Source organism: Sus scrofa, chromosome 8 (assembly GCF_054392235.1).
Source record: "Sus scrofa isolate SSC_HxYL_T2T_F1_AM1 chromosome 8, Sscrofa_HxYL_maternal_Yorkshire_Landrace_v2.0, whole genome shotgun sequence".
NCBI lineage: Eukaryota > Metazoa > Chordata > Mammalia > Artiodactyla > Suidae > Sus > Sus scrofa.
Window position 1 is genome coordinate 12,594,809 of NC_139390.1, and position 13,928 is coordinate 12,608,736.

Sequence of the window (13,928 nt, forward strand, 5' to 3'; positions counted from 1 at the left end):
TCACATGCAGCTGGGGAAAAGCAGGACCAGAAGCTCAACAGATCTGAGTCTGAATCCTTGCCACTTGCTAGCTGTGTGACCTCAAGCAAGTTACAGAACCTCTCAGAGCCTCTTTCCCCATCCAGAAAAAAGGACTATGATAACAATGATGATAAGATGACTGTGAGCACCGGAAATAACGTAAAAGCTACCACAGCAGGTGCTAGCGCATGACTGCTCAGGGATGGTGGAGTCACCACTAGCATCCTTACCTTGAGTTCCTGGTTTTTGGCTTTCTCAAGCACGCGGAGGGCTCGCTGGTGGGAAGCCTCGAGCTGAGCTCTCGCAGCCTGGTTCTGCTGAACCGTCTCCTGGAGCTCGCGCTGCAGCTGCTCCCGCTCTTGGTCTGAGAGCTGCTTGAGTTCCCGCAGGTCCTCCCGGTAGCTGCTGGCGCACTGCTCCAGAGCCTGCTGCATCTGCAAGACCTGCCCGCCAGGGCATCCTGCCCTCAGGCCCGGCCCCTCTCCCTGCTGGGGATTTTCTTTAGACATTAAAGCTTTCTTTTCTTTTCTTTTCTTTTCTTTTTCTTTACTTGTCTTTCTTTATTTTGCTTTTTAGGGCCACACCAGAGGCGTACGGAGGTTCCCGGGCTAGGGGTCGTTCAGAGCTGTAGCTGCTGGCCTACACCACAGCCACAGCAACGCAGGATCTGAGCTGCATCTGGAATCTACACCACAGCTCATGTCAACGCTGGATCATTAACCCACTGAACAAGGCCAGGGACCGAACCTGCAACCTCATAGTTACTAGTCGGATTCATTTCCACTGTGCCACAATGGGAACTCCTAGAAATAAAAGCTTTCCGAATGGCTCTGCAGCCCAGCTGAGCCTTCTCTCTCCCTGGGAACTCTGAGAGGGTGGGAGCTGCAAGTCTTAAGAAACTGAGAAAGGCCGCCCTCCTGGCGCTTTCTCCGCTAGAGCCACAGATGCCAGGGAAGAAGGACTGGGACATATGCTATACAAGAAAAATCAAGAGGGAGACCATCTATTGCCACGGCAGCCTCCCTTGTGTGCCCCGTGTGCCCAAACTCGCTTTCTTTCTTCTTTTTGTTTTTGCTTTTTAGGGCTACACCCATGGCTTATGGAGGTTCCCAGGCTAGAGGTTGAATTGGAGCTGCAGCTGCCAGCCTACACCACAGCCACAGCCACGCCAGATCCAAGCCACGCCTGCAACCTACACCACAGTTCACAGCAATGTCAGATCCTTAACCCACTGAAGGAGGCCAGGAATTGAAGCTGAATTCTCATGGATCCTAGTCAGATTTGTTGTCGCTGAGCCATGATGAGAACTCCCCAAATCTCGCCTTCTTTATGGAAGCTCTCCCTGCCAACTCTATCTGGCATTAAACCCATCATCATCACCAGGTAGCCTCCCAGTCTCCTTTATTCTGCTCCGCTCTTCCTTTTTCCCGAAGCATTTAACATCTTCTAATAAACCATGTGCTTTGCTTAGGTCTTATATCTAGTATTTACTGTCTGTACCCACCTCCTCTGCTAAAATACAAGTTGCTGCAGGACTTTGGTTTGTTCACTGAAGGTATCCAAGCCCCTAGGAGAGTTCCTGGCTCATACCAGGTGCTCATGAACCACAGGAGGAGTTGAATGAATGAACAAACGGAACCAAGAATTCCATCTCACCCGGGCCTGGGAATGCCCCCCAGCTTGGGATGGGAATCAGGCCCTGTATGCATTTTCATCTGCAAGGATGAGGAAGAGGCAGGGTTTCACAGGGCATGAGGGCACCTCTCCACCGCAGCTGTCCCTCTACCTGGGCTTGTAGTCTGGCTTTCTGGCTCTGCCATTCCTCCTGCAGACGCTCAAGGTCCAGTGTCTTCTCCTTCGGCAAAGGGCCCAGTGGAGGCTGCAGGTCAACTCCCTCTTTGAGGGGCACTTCGATCCTTTGAAGAGATGGAGGCCAAAATCACCAAAGCTCCTAGGCTGGAAATGACACGACCACCCTGATAACATCTCAGCCATTTGGGATAAGAGGAAGGAACTTCTAAGGCGGCTAGTGGGATGAGAGACATCTTACTTGCATTTTAAAAAGCAGAGTTCCCATTGTGGCTCAGCAGGTTAAGAACCTGACTAGTTAAGAACCCATAAGGATGAGGGTTCAACCCCTGGCCTCACTCAGTGGGTTAAGGACACGGTGTTGCCATGAGCTGCAGCGTAGGTTGAAGATGCAGCTCGGATCTGGTCTTGCTGTGGTTGTGGCATAAGCCAGCCGCTGCAACTCCAATTCAGCCCTTAGTCCGGGAACTTCCATATGCTGCAGGTGCTGCCTTAAAAAGAAAAAAATGAAATTGAAAAAAAAAAAAAAAAGGCAGTGTGACAAATCCTCAGTGCTCTTGCACTTGGGATATTGTCAAGATTCAACTGGAACCACCCAATATCTGTTTTAGGGGGGTGCTTAATAAATGATGAACTGCCCAAATGACTGAGAGCTCAGCGTTACGCATATGGTGTCCTTGGGGCTTCAAAAGGAGAGGTCTCTCACGGTCTAATTTCACAGCTCTTCCTTCATATGGAAGAAAATGAGACAAGGATGCTTTACTTGAATAGAGTACTTTACCTTTTTCAAAGCACATTCAGGCTTTTACTGGCTGTTCCCAAGTATAACTAGGAGGATGACACATGGCCTTTATGCGTATGCAGCAGGACTAAGACGATGCTGCTTTAAAACTACTGTAATTTCTTCATTCTAGAAGAGATGCTGACAAATATTTTTGGACGAGACTTTGCGGTACCCCGTCCTAAGGTTTTAAAACAGCTGAAAAATTCCAAGGTGATTGGCTGAGATTGTAAAGTGAAGTACTTATCCTGTTTAACACTGTAAAAGATGCCACACGGCTGTCACCTCTGCAGAGACTGCTGAGATTCCAGTGCTGTTTTGTCTCCCCTGGTAAGGACATCAGGCCAGAGAACCAGAGTGTAAGGAGTTAGAGCCCTGCCTGTGAAGAGAGGCCATGAGAACGGGGACTCTGGCTTGGCAGAGGTGAGAAGGCCCAGCAACACAGACAGTCACTGGAGACCCCTAAAAGGAAGGGCGGGATGCCTAGAGCAGCACAGCAACACGTTAAGGGCATGGACACTAGAGCCAGATTGCCAGGTTCAAATGCCAGCTCCACGACCCTGGGTACATGACCTTGGCCGAGCTCTTTAAACTCTCTGGGTTTCCTCATCTGCAGCATGGGGTTAATCACTGTACTTTGACACGGACTGTTGCAAAGATTAATAGAGTTAAATATCTAAAAACTGCTTAACCTTGTATCTGGCACATAATGATAATCACATAAAGTACGAACCAAACATTTCACCGAGAGAGAAGGTTTCTTCCACATCTGAATTCTCCTCGGCTGTCCTCAAGTTTTTGGAAGACGTGCTAAACATAACCATATTTGAGGAACAATAACAGGGGGATACCTTGGTCTGAGCTTTGGATGTGAAACAAACCGAGGGTTAGGAGGCCACAGAGGTGACCAGCAGTGAAGCAGCCTAGAGCAAGAATGACAGGTGACACTACTGGCTTGGAGAACAGGTAAACTCTCTCTGGGAAGGCGACTGGACTTTGTCCCAGGGCTCAGTTATTACTTTTTTGCAATGTTTTATTGAGGTAAAATTTACAATAGTGACATGCACTGACCTCATGTGTACAATTCAGTGAGTTTGAACAATAGACACAACCATAAAACCAGCCCTTCAACCGAATATAGAACCGTTTCATTCACTTAAAAGTTTCCCTAACAGGCTCTTCCAGTCAATCCCCCCCAGCCACAGGCAGCCAACGCTTTGATTTCCATTATCATAGATTAGCTTTGCCTGATCTTAAGCATCATACAAACAGAATCACGTGGTACTTACTCTTCTGGGTCTGGCTCCTTGTGCCCTAAGAAATGCCTTTGCTATTCAACCACACTTTTGCGAATGTCAGTAGTTCATACTTTCTGCTGCTGAGTAGTATTTAGTTACATGTAGGTTACTTTATGCTGTCTTGCCTCTTTATTATCTCAGGCAATATCTCTCATTTAGATGATGTCTTTGTTTCATTTACATTGTAATTATCAAAATGACTGGATTTCAATCCACAGCTTCCTATTGGTTTTCTATTTGCCCAATCCTTTCTCTGACTGTTCTTCTGTTCTTCCCTTCCTGCCTTCCTACCTGAAAAATTTTTAGGATTCCATTTCAGTTCTTTTATTGGATTTTTAAGCTCGTCTTTGTACTGATGTTTAATGTTGCTAATGGATTATAATTTGCATCCTTATAAGAGTCTACTCAGAATTAATACTGTACCTCTTCATATAAAATGCCATTCCCTTATAACAGTGTAATTCCATTAATTCCATCCTTGTCTTTTGTACTAGTGTGGTCATATATTATTAAACTACATGTATTATAAACTCCACAGTGTTTATGACTATCATTACTGTTATTAAGCAGCTAGATGTCTCTTGGGAAATTAGGAGAAGGAAAGACAGTAATTTCTTATGTTTACCTGTACCTTTACCATTTCTGATGTTCTTCCTTTTCTTCTACAGATGTAAGTTTAAATTTGGTATTATTTCCTTGCAGCTTTAATAAATTCCATTACTGTTTATCATATTGCAGCTTGGCTGGTGAAGAATGCTCTTAGCTTTTATATAGCTGAAAATGTTTTATTTCACTTTCATTTTTGAAGGACATTTTCACTGGATTTAAAATTTGGACTTGATCTTTTTTTTTTTTTTTTTTTCCTTTTGGTACTTTCATGATACTGCTCCATAGTTTTCTAGCATTCATATGAAAATGGGGCTGGAAGGCTGAGAAATCAATTGTTATCAGTATTCATGAGATGTCAACTATCCCCTTATGTAACCGGTCCAGTTAGTTAGTTAGCTAGCTAGTTAGTTAGCTAGTTAGTTTTTGCATACAATATGAAGCAGGGATCTGAATTATAAATTTCCATTTGGAGTCCATTGTTTTAGCATTATTTATTTATTTATTTATTATTTTTTCTTTTTAGGGCCACACCCGAGGCATATGGAGGTTCCCAGGCTAGGGTTCAAATCAGAGCTCTAGCCACCAACCTACACCACAGCCACAGCAACACCAGATCCAAACCACATCTGCGACCTACACCACAGCTCACAGCAACGCCGGATCCTTAACCCATCAATCGAGGCCAGGGACTGAACCTACATCCTCATGGATGCTAGTCAGATTCGTTTCTGCTGACCCATGACAGGAACTTCCAGAAAGGAATTTTATTCTGGCTGCGCTGGGACTCCAATGTCTTCCAGCCCTGCCTCACCTCTGGAACCTCCGTTTTTCTCAGCACCATGGCAGCAGCACACTCCTCACAGAGTCTCATCTGGTACATATTACTCAAGCTCCTGGCAAGGACCTATGGAAAACTCTCAGAGATTTCTGCCCTCTCTTCTGGTGCCCTACCTTACAAATTCCAGCCGTCTTCGCAGCTTTGAGTCTGGATATCTGCCTCCTCAGCTCGGCTTGCCTCCACTTCTCTGTGCGGTGGTTGGCACTGTCCCCAGGCAGAGAGGCAGGAGCAAATGCCGGATGATGGTGGGATTCAACTCATGTTTCCTTCCGAAGAACACGGTCCTTCTCTGCATATTGTGACCCAAGCTGGGCCTCTGAGAAACCTCTTTGAAATCCCTGCCAGTATTTTCAGGATAAAGATGATTTCCTTCCCTTTGGAATTGTGAGTTTTAACCAGGACAAGATTTGCGGCTGCCAGTGGTAAGTGACAGTACCAGGATTTAGTCTGGAGGCCTGACTCCAGAGTCTGTCCTCTTTAACTGCTCTGGTTACAGACCTCATAGATCTGGAGACAGAATCTGGAGGGCGCTGTGGAAGTGTTATTAGCTGGAGGGTTCACTGGACTACAGGGTAGCTGCAACTGCCATGGATGGGATTTAGGCGCGTGGGCTCTGCTTACTCAGTGCTATATTCTGAATGTTTCTGTCCCCTCAAAACTCCTATGCTGAAGCCTACTGCCCACTCTTAGGGTATTAAGAGATGAGGCCTTTGGAAGGTGATGAGGTCATGAGGGTGAAGCTCTCATGAATGGGATTAGCGGCTTTATAAAGAAGCACTGTGGGGGGTTTCCATCATGGCTCAGTGGAAATGAATCTGACTAGCATCCATGAGGTCACACAGGTTTGATCCTTGGCCTTGCTCAGCAGGTTAAGGATCCAGCGTTGCTGTGAGCTGTGGTATAGGTTGCAGATGCGGCTGGGATCTGGTGTTGCTGTGGCTGTGGTGTAGGCTGGCAGCTCCAGCTCCAGCTTGACCCCTAGCTTGGAAACCTCCATATGCCACAGATGTGGCCCTAAAAAAAAGCCAAAAAAAAAAAAATATATATATATATAAGCCACCCTGTCTACAGAATTTTGCTCAAAAACCCAAATGGACTATGACAACCAACTACTTGGAGAGCTGCCAGGTGGGCTCATGGCTACCATGTCATCTGTCAGGACCCCACACAGCTGTTCATTAGTACAAAGCAGTGGATTATAACTGTGGTGGGTCCGGAATCACCTGGGAAACATTCTCAAAAGACAGGGCTGGGATGGACCCAGATTCACTATGTGACAGACTGTTACTATTATGTAAATTTTTTATTTTTTTTGTCTCTCTGTCTTCTCTAGGGCTGCTCCTGCGGCATATGGAGGTTCCCAGGCTAAGGGTCTAATCAGAGTTGTAGCTGCCAGCCTACACCACAGCCACAGTAATGCAGGATCCGAGTCACATCTTTGACCCACACCACAGCTCACGGCAACACTGGATCCTTAACCCACTAAGCGAGGCCAGGGATCAAACCTGCAACCTCATGGTTCCTAGTCGGATTCATTAACCACCAAGCCACCATGGGAACTCCCTATTCTGCAAATAGTCACTCTCCCCTTCGTCTGCCTTGAGTGGTGCTATGGATTGAACTGTTTCTCCCCAAATCCATACGTTGATGCCCTAATCCCCAATGTGATGGTATTTGGAAATGAGGCTGTTGGGAGGTAGTTAGCTCATGAGAGTGGACCCCTCACGGTGGGATTAGTGCCACCACAAGAAGAAACACAGGAGAGACCTCCCCCTACACCGTCCACCGCCCTCTCCTCTCCTTGCGAGGGCACTGCAAGAAGAGGGCCCCGTGCAACCGAGAAGAGAAATCTCACCAGGAACTGAATGGCTCAGCACCTTGATCTTGGACTTCCCCGCCCCCAGAACAGTGCGGAATGAACTTCTGTTGTTTAGACCACTTTGTCTATGGCATTTTTTAATAGCAGTCCAAGCTAACTAAGACATGTGGCGAGGATATGCTTCTTCACCCAGGGATATTAGTTTTGGTCATGTGACTTGCTTTTGACCTACGGAATGTGGGTAGAAATGAGAAATTGCAGTTCTGAGGGTAGGCTCTAAGTAGCCTTGCATGTGTCCACCAGCTTTTCTGAGTTTTTTCCCTTTACCATGACACCAGCATGCCCTAGAGAGAGGCTCATTCATCAGTCCCAGTCCCATAAGGAGAAAGCATCTGAGAAGACTTAAATTCTACCCATGGTTTGGGGCAGAAGAGTAACATCTGACTCTCAGCCAGGATCCAAGTTCATATAAAGCCAGCACCAACTTGGCAGAGCCAGGAATAAAGATAACAGACCTATGAAATCACTGAAATTTGGGGAACGTTTGTCATAGCAGCAAAAGTGACTAATACAGGTGATAAAGGTGGGAAATTTCCCCTTGGTGACAAAGCTCCCTCAGCTCCCTTACTTAGTCAAAGAACAGGGGAGAAGAGGGAGCAGAGGTTTGGGGCCAGTGCAGGTCTGTCTGAATTTTGGGCACCTATCAACCTGTTTGAGTTTCAGGTTCTTAATCTAATAAAGTGACCTCTCTGGGTTGGTGTGACAGTTAAATAAAGCCCATGGCTGTTCTGGAGGCATACAAGACAAGTCTGCTCTCTCCCTAAGCATCATGCAGGAGGCAGGGGTAAATACTTGAGGACAGAATGAATGAATGAATGAATGAATCCTTCCCGGTCCGAGTCCTTCACTGGAGCCCTCGGAAGTCTGCCTGTCCTCCTGTACCTTTCTTCCTTGTCGCTGCTGGTTCCTTCTCCAGCTGCTACCTTATCTGGATACTCCTCTCCTCTGGGCAGAGTCTGGGAAGGTTCATTCGACTTCAAGCACGGATCCTAAGGCAAAAACAGTTGCAAGAAGAGACTAAGTACAGCTCCCTGAGTCAACCTGTGGTTCATCAAACCAGAGAGCAGAGGAGAAAGAGCCCCCTGCAATCCACCGTCAGCGCTCAGCTCACAAGCCTGCAACCAAGGCCTGGGATGATTCAGTGCCCAGCACGGTGCCTGGCTTAGGACCAGTGTCAGCCCTTATCCCTTATCCTGTTCTCCGATCTACCAAGCCTGTCATCTAGCTGATGAAACTAAAGCATGCCCAAGGTCCCCATCAGCAAGGATGGAAGTGAAATGTGGTCCGGGGATCTGACCCTGGGGCTGTTGTGGGGATCAGAGAACAGTGCCAGCAACAGCCACTGGTCTGTGAGTATAAGCAACTGGTATTATAATTAAACCCATTTTATAGAGGGCAGTCTGTTATATCCCATCACACGGGATCAGAAAACATGGAACTTGGAGTTCCCACTGTGGTTCAGTGGGTTCAGAACTTGACTAGATCCATGAGGATGCAGGTTTGATCCCTGGCCTCACTCAGTGGATTAAGAATCTGGCATTGCTGCAAGCTGCAGTGTCCAAAGAATCAGGGGGGAGGTGGCATTTGGGACGTGACTGCCCACCTCTGCCCTGGGGACCTGTCCAGGGCACCTGACAATGACGGCCTCTTAGAGAAGGGGCCATTCTGCCTTCAACGGCCATTCGGTCTAAGCCCTCGTCTTCCTTTCTGGGGTGATGTGTTCTGGGTCATTGTACTTAGGTCAGAACTACATTTCCCAGGATGCCCTTCCATGAATATTCTGAGCCAGCTGACTCTGCGCAAGAACTAGAATATGGACACGAAGCTGTGGCCATTATCTTTCTATGCGGGATGCTTGTTGCAGGCACCAGGTGTGGCCGGAGCTCACACACACTGTCACACATCTGCTCCACTTAGTGGACTGGGTACTTTGGGGGCTCTCCTGCTAGACCCTCTAACGAGTCACCCATATCATCAAAGCTGGAGCCTCGTCAGCCTCTGAAACCAACACTGTTCAAGTTCAGTTTCAGGGGCTGCATCTGTCTTTGCTCTTCTTTCCACGTCTGTCCTTTCATTCTGACTGCTCGCCCTGCTGCAGGCCCACTTCACGCCCCACACCAGGTTCAGGAGCAATACTTGATATAAAGTATTTCACTGGCTCCCACCATGAGGCCAGGTTATTTCCTAAAATGCATCCCATATGCTATATCATTTCTAGTAATCAGTTTCTCCGATCAAACCCTGACACCTTTAATCTCCAAATCTTACTTATCTTTCAAACCCTAACTGATACCTTCTTTAATCTCCAGGTCTTACTTATCCTTCAAAGCCCTACTCAACTGTCACTTCCTCCATGAAGCCTTCACAATATCTTGTTGCAAATACAGAGGGCAGTCTGTTACATTCTTTCTTCTCCAAGTTCCCATAACAATTATTTTGGTATATTAATTGTTCACAAAAAGTTATTACATGCCAGGCGCGATTCTAGGGACACAGTATTAAACAAAAGACAAGTTTTTCTGCTTTGTATTAATTATAGGAATGTTTTTTCCTTCCCTTCCTGGAATATAAATGAAGGTAAATGGAATCCCAGACACATTTCAAATGAGTATAAATCCTACAGCCAGTAACTAAGAATGTTCAGATGGCCATTTTCCATTGCCTGAATCCTTTCTCTTCAGGGTTGGTAACTGGACACTGAGTTCCAGTTGAATGACATGTGCTGGTTGCAGGGCCCAGTGAGTTTGGTTCCTTGCTGTGCACGTTCAAAAATGTCACTGACCTGCCTACAGCCACTGGACCTGAGGCTGAAAAGTTCACTTTTGCTTTGCACTTTCAGGTATTTGGGGTATGAAAGTATCCTGGAGATCACCAATTCTTATTAAGTCCAGAAGCAAATATCAGAGTCAAAGCAAAGAACTTTGTGAGACACCTGTTATACAACATGTTCTGCATAATGTGGGGGAGGCTGCGCAGCAACGGTAGAACAACCGCCAAAAATGAGAACAGCATGATACCACAACATAAATACATACACGAAGATCAAAGGGAATTAGGCCCAGGTTTCAAAAGGAAAATGGAAGCGTACAGGGAAACTCTGGTAAATAGAAAGCACCAAAGATGTTGGCCAAATCAATCCTAACGGTGCCAGGAATCGCAGTAAACACGAAGTGGCTCAGTTCACCGGGAACACCTCCATCCTGGCAAAAGGCCCCGTCCACTAACACGCTCCACGACTGAACCTGGTGGCACCTAACAACAGAGCCCGAAAACAGAAGGCACCATGTTCAGACATGTAGGAAGAAATGGGCAAATGCGTAACTACAACGGGAGATTTTAATATCTAACTCTCGGAGTAACACAAAATGAGCTAGGGCATGGAAGATCTGGACACAATTACCGAGCCAAACCTAACAGTTAAAAGAGAAGAGTAATCACTGCCAACACATGATGCTTGGTGTGCGCCAGACCCTAATCTCTAGGAGGTGGGTATCGTCCCATTTTAAGGTGATGAAACTGAGGCCTTGTGGCCCAAGGTCATGCATTGACTATATCACAGAACTAGAGTTCAAATATATAGCCTTTAACAACCAAACTGAGAATATACGCTTTTTTTTTTTTTTTTTTTTGCTATAACATAGGAAATATTTTTAAAAACTGACCTCATAGCAAACTACGAAGCAAATCTTTTTTTTTTTTTTTTTTTGTCTTTTAGGGCCACACCCACGGCCTAGGGGTTCCCAGGCTAGGAGTTGAATCAGAGGTGCAGCTGCCAGCCTACACCACAGACACAGCAACGCCAGATCTGAGCTAAGACTTCGACTTACACCATGGCTCACAGAAATGCCAGATCCTTAACCCCTGAGTGAGGCCAAGGATTGAACCTGCGTCCTCATGGATGCTGGTCAGATTCATTACCACTGAGTCACAACAGGAACCCCAGCAAAGCAAATCTTTCAACAGAGTTCAGAGTGCTAACATTCTACAGACGAAGTTACCTCATGACAATATAATAAAATTAGAAAACAATAAGAAAACAGGATTTAAACAATGAGATAAACTTCAGAATTCTGGGATACAACCAAGAACATACACTTGGAAATTTATAGCCTTAAATGTATTTATTAGAGAACACTTAAAACGTTAGAAAAAGGAGTTCCCATCGTGGCTCAGTGGTTAACGAATCCAACTAGGAACCATGAGGTTGTGGGTTCGATCCCTGGCCTTGCTCAGTGGGTTAAGGATCTGGTGTTGCCATGAGCTGTGGTGTAGATTGCAGATGCGGCTCAGATTTCACATTGCTGTGGCTCTGGCCGTAGGCCGGCAGCTGCAACTCCAATTCAACCCCTAGCCTGGGAAATTCCATATGCCGTGGAAGCTGCTCAAAAAATGGCAAAAAGACAAAAAAAAAAAAGTTAGAAAAAGAATAATATAATAAACCCAAAGTAAGTAAAAGGAAAGAGGTATAAAAGAGCAAATTAATGACCTAGAAATTAGGTGTGATCAACACATCTGAAAGCTGGCTTTTTTAAACAACACATCGAACTACTGGTAAGATTGAAAAGGGAGAAAGAACTTCAAGCAACATGAATTATGGACAAAGATCTCAAGACAGTTATTAGGGAGAAGAAAAAGAACCTCAAATGTACTCTGGGCCACTCTGCAGACCGTGAACGAGAATGTGCAGGATGTAATTTCTGAGCCACCTTATCGACCGCGGACATAGTTAAAGGCAGCCTGGGCTAAAGTCCAGAAACAGAGAGGATGGAAAATGCTTAAAAAGGCTGATGATGCACTCGGCTGACTACACCAGCTCCCAGCTACACAGCATTCGTCCATTTCCACACGTTAACTCACGGGTGCCTAACTCAGTGAGGTGGGCAGGAAAGACACCACCGTCCTCGTGTTACAGATGGGGATCTTAGATCAGAGAAGCCCAGTGACTTGTCCCAGGTCACACAGCCACTGGACAGTGGCACAGGACCAGACTCCTGGGTCATCCCACTCCCATCTGACTGTCACTCCATGTGACTGCACTGGCACTTGGCTGTGCTGGGCTGACATGCTTGCCAGTGGCCAGTGGCGGAGCCTTAATGGAGTGAGTTCAAACTATGTTGTACAAAAAAGGTGCTGCTGAGACACATCTGCAAAAATAGACACTCAAATCGACCTGAAGGCTGTTTCCCAAATCAATAGGGAGATAAACTCGGTAATCTTTTCCGTTTCTGTTCCCTTGGTTCCAGCCCCCACGACACCAGAGACGAGCGCCCTTCCCCGACTCCCCCGACCCCCTCCACCCGGGAAAGTAATCAAAAGACCCCAGAGTTCTTCCAAATCATCCTCTGGCCAAGGCTCATTTCTGAAGCAGTTCCTAACTTAACCTTCTAAGCACCAGGACGCCGCCTGGCATCTCAATTCCACTCCTGCACGCCATGCCATGTGTCAATTCATGTACAAGGAGGTGGAAACACGTGCCACGTGTGGGGATGCTGGGTGTTAGAGGGACAAAGACGAGTAAGATACAGTTCTTGGTTTCCACAAATGAATGGTTCAGTGGCAGGGGACCCGCTGACCACATAAATGCCAAAAGCATTCCCCTCCTTCACCCACTCCTACTTTCTGTATCCGGTGTTTGGGGTCAAAGAACGTTATTCAATAGGAGCTGGGGTATCATCTGAATATTTCACAAATGGACTTGACCGTGGAAATGAACAGTGAGCTAAAAGCACTTCCAAGCCCGCCAACACTTCCGTCTCTGAATTCCAAAAGGAGCAGACTCTCCAGAGGCCCCTTTGCTGGTTGTCTGCTTGGGATCTTGGGATCCCATTGAGCTCCTCCCAGGACCAACCCTGAGCCACTCTGGGTGTATCCTGAGTTAACTGCCCCTGAGTCACACCCTTGGGTTCCCCACCAGGCATTTCTCAGGTTCTGCCCAGGGCTCTCTCCAATGCAGAGAAAAATATCTCCTCCAGCCATCCACTGCAAAGCCTCCTCCCCAGCAAACGCCTGGTTATTTTAAACCCATGTTCCATCAGGGCTTCATCTTTCATCTTCGAGGCAGTCTGCGAACTGCTTCTGGATTGTTTCTATTTTAAAGGAACACCCACGCCCAGGAAGTCTCCTGGAAGGAGAGAGCGAAAGTCATTCTCAAGTTCATTTGACAATCTTTCAAAGGTAGTATTACGTCCATCTTAAAATAGAACACCTAATGCACTGGGGGTTTGATGACAGGATTACGGGGGACTGTAAGAGATACTATAAAGTCACCTTACATTTAGAGACTCTTTAACAGCGTTGAGAAGTGCCTTTGTGTGCTTTCTGCCCTTTGTTACAAGTCTCTGGGCGTGTGCAGGGCAGGGATTCACTACCAATTTACTAACAAGAAGCATACAGAATCGCAGTTTGGCCCTGGTGCTGCTCTCTGGGTCTCGGATTCTGTATCTGTAAGACGAGTATGGAACGACGGGCCAACGGGGACCTGCTGTGTAGCTAAAAGAACTCTACCCGGTATCCTGTGATCATCTGTGATCTACAAAAACTTCACCCCTTCTCTGCCCCCCGTTCACTGTGACCCAGAATCTGAGACAGAATGGATATGTGTACCTGAATGACTGGGTCACTTTGTTGTACAGCAGAAATGATCACAGCCTTGTAAATTAACGATGCTTCAATAAAACTTAAAAAAAGAAGCAA

General features: G+C 46.5%; 1 protein-coding gene across 4 annotated transcripts in view; it reads right to left on the bottom strand.

Annotated features, from left to right (window-relative positions):
• FAM184B (family with sequence similarity 184 member B) overlaps positions 1-13,928 on the bottom strand; it is a 107,248-nt gene that overhangs the window by 20,638 nt on the left and 72,682 nt on the right. For 3 of the 4 annotated variants that reach the window (XM_005674541.4, XM_084971619.1, XM_084971620.1), the window contains exons 8-10: positions 8,118-8,224; positions 1,808-1,937; positions 252-464 (exon numbers count right to left, since the gene is read on the bottom strand). In XM_005674541.4, the coding sequence (XP_005674598.3) occupies positions 252-464; positions 1,808-1,937; positions 8,118-8,224 (450 nt within the window). The remainder of the gene's footprint in view (positions 1-251; positions 465-1,807; positions 1,938-8,117; positions 8,225-13,928) is intronic. The other variant, XR_014812185.1, reaches the window with a different exon arrangement.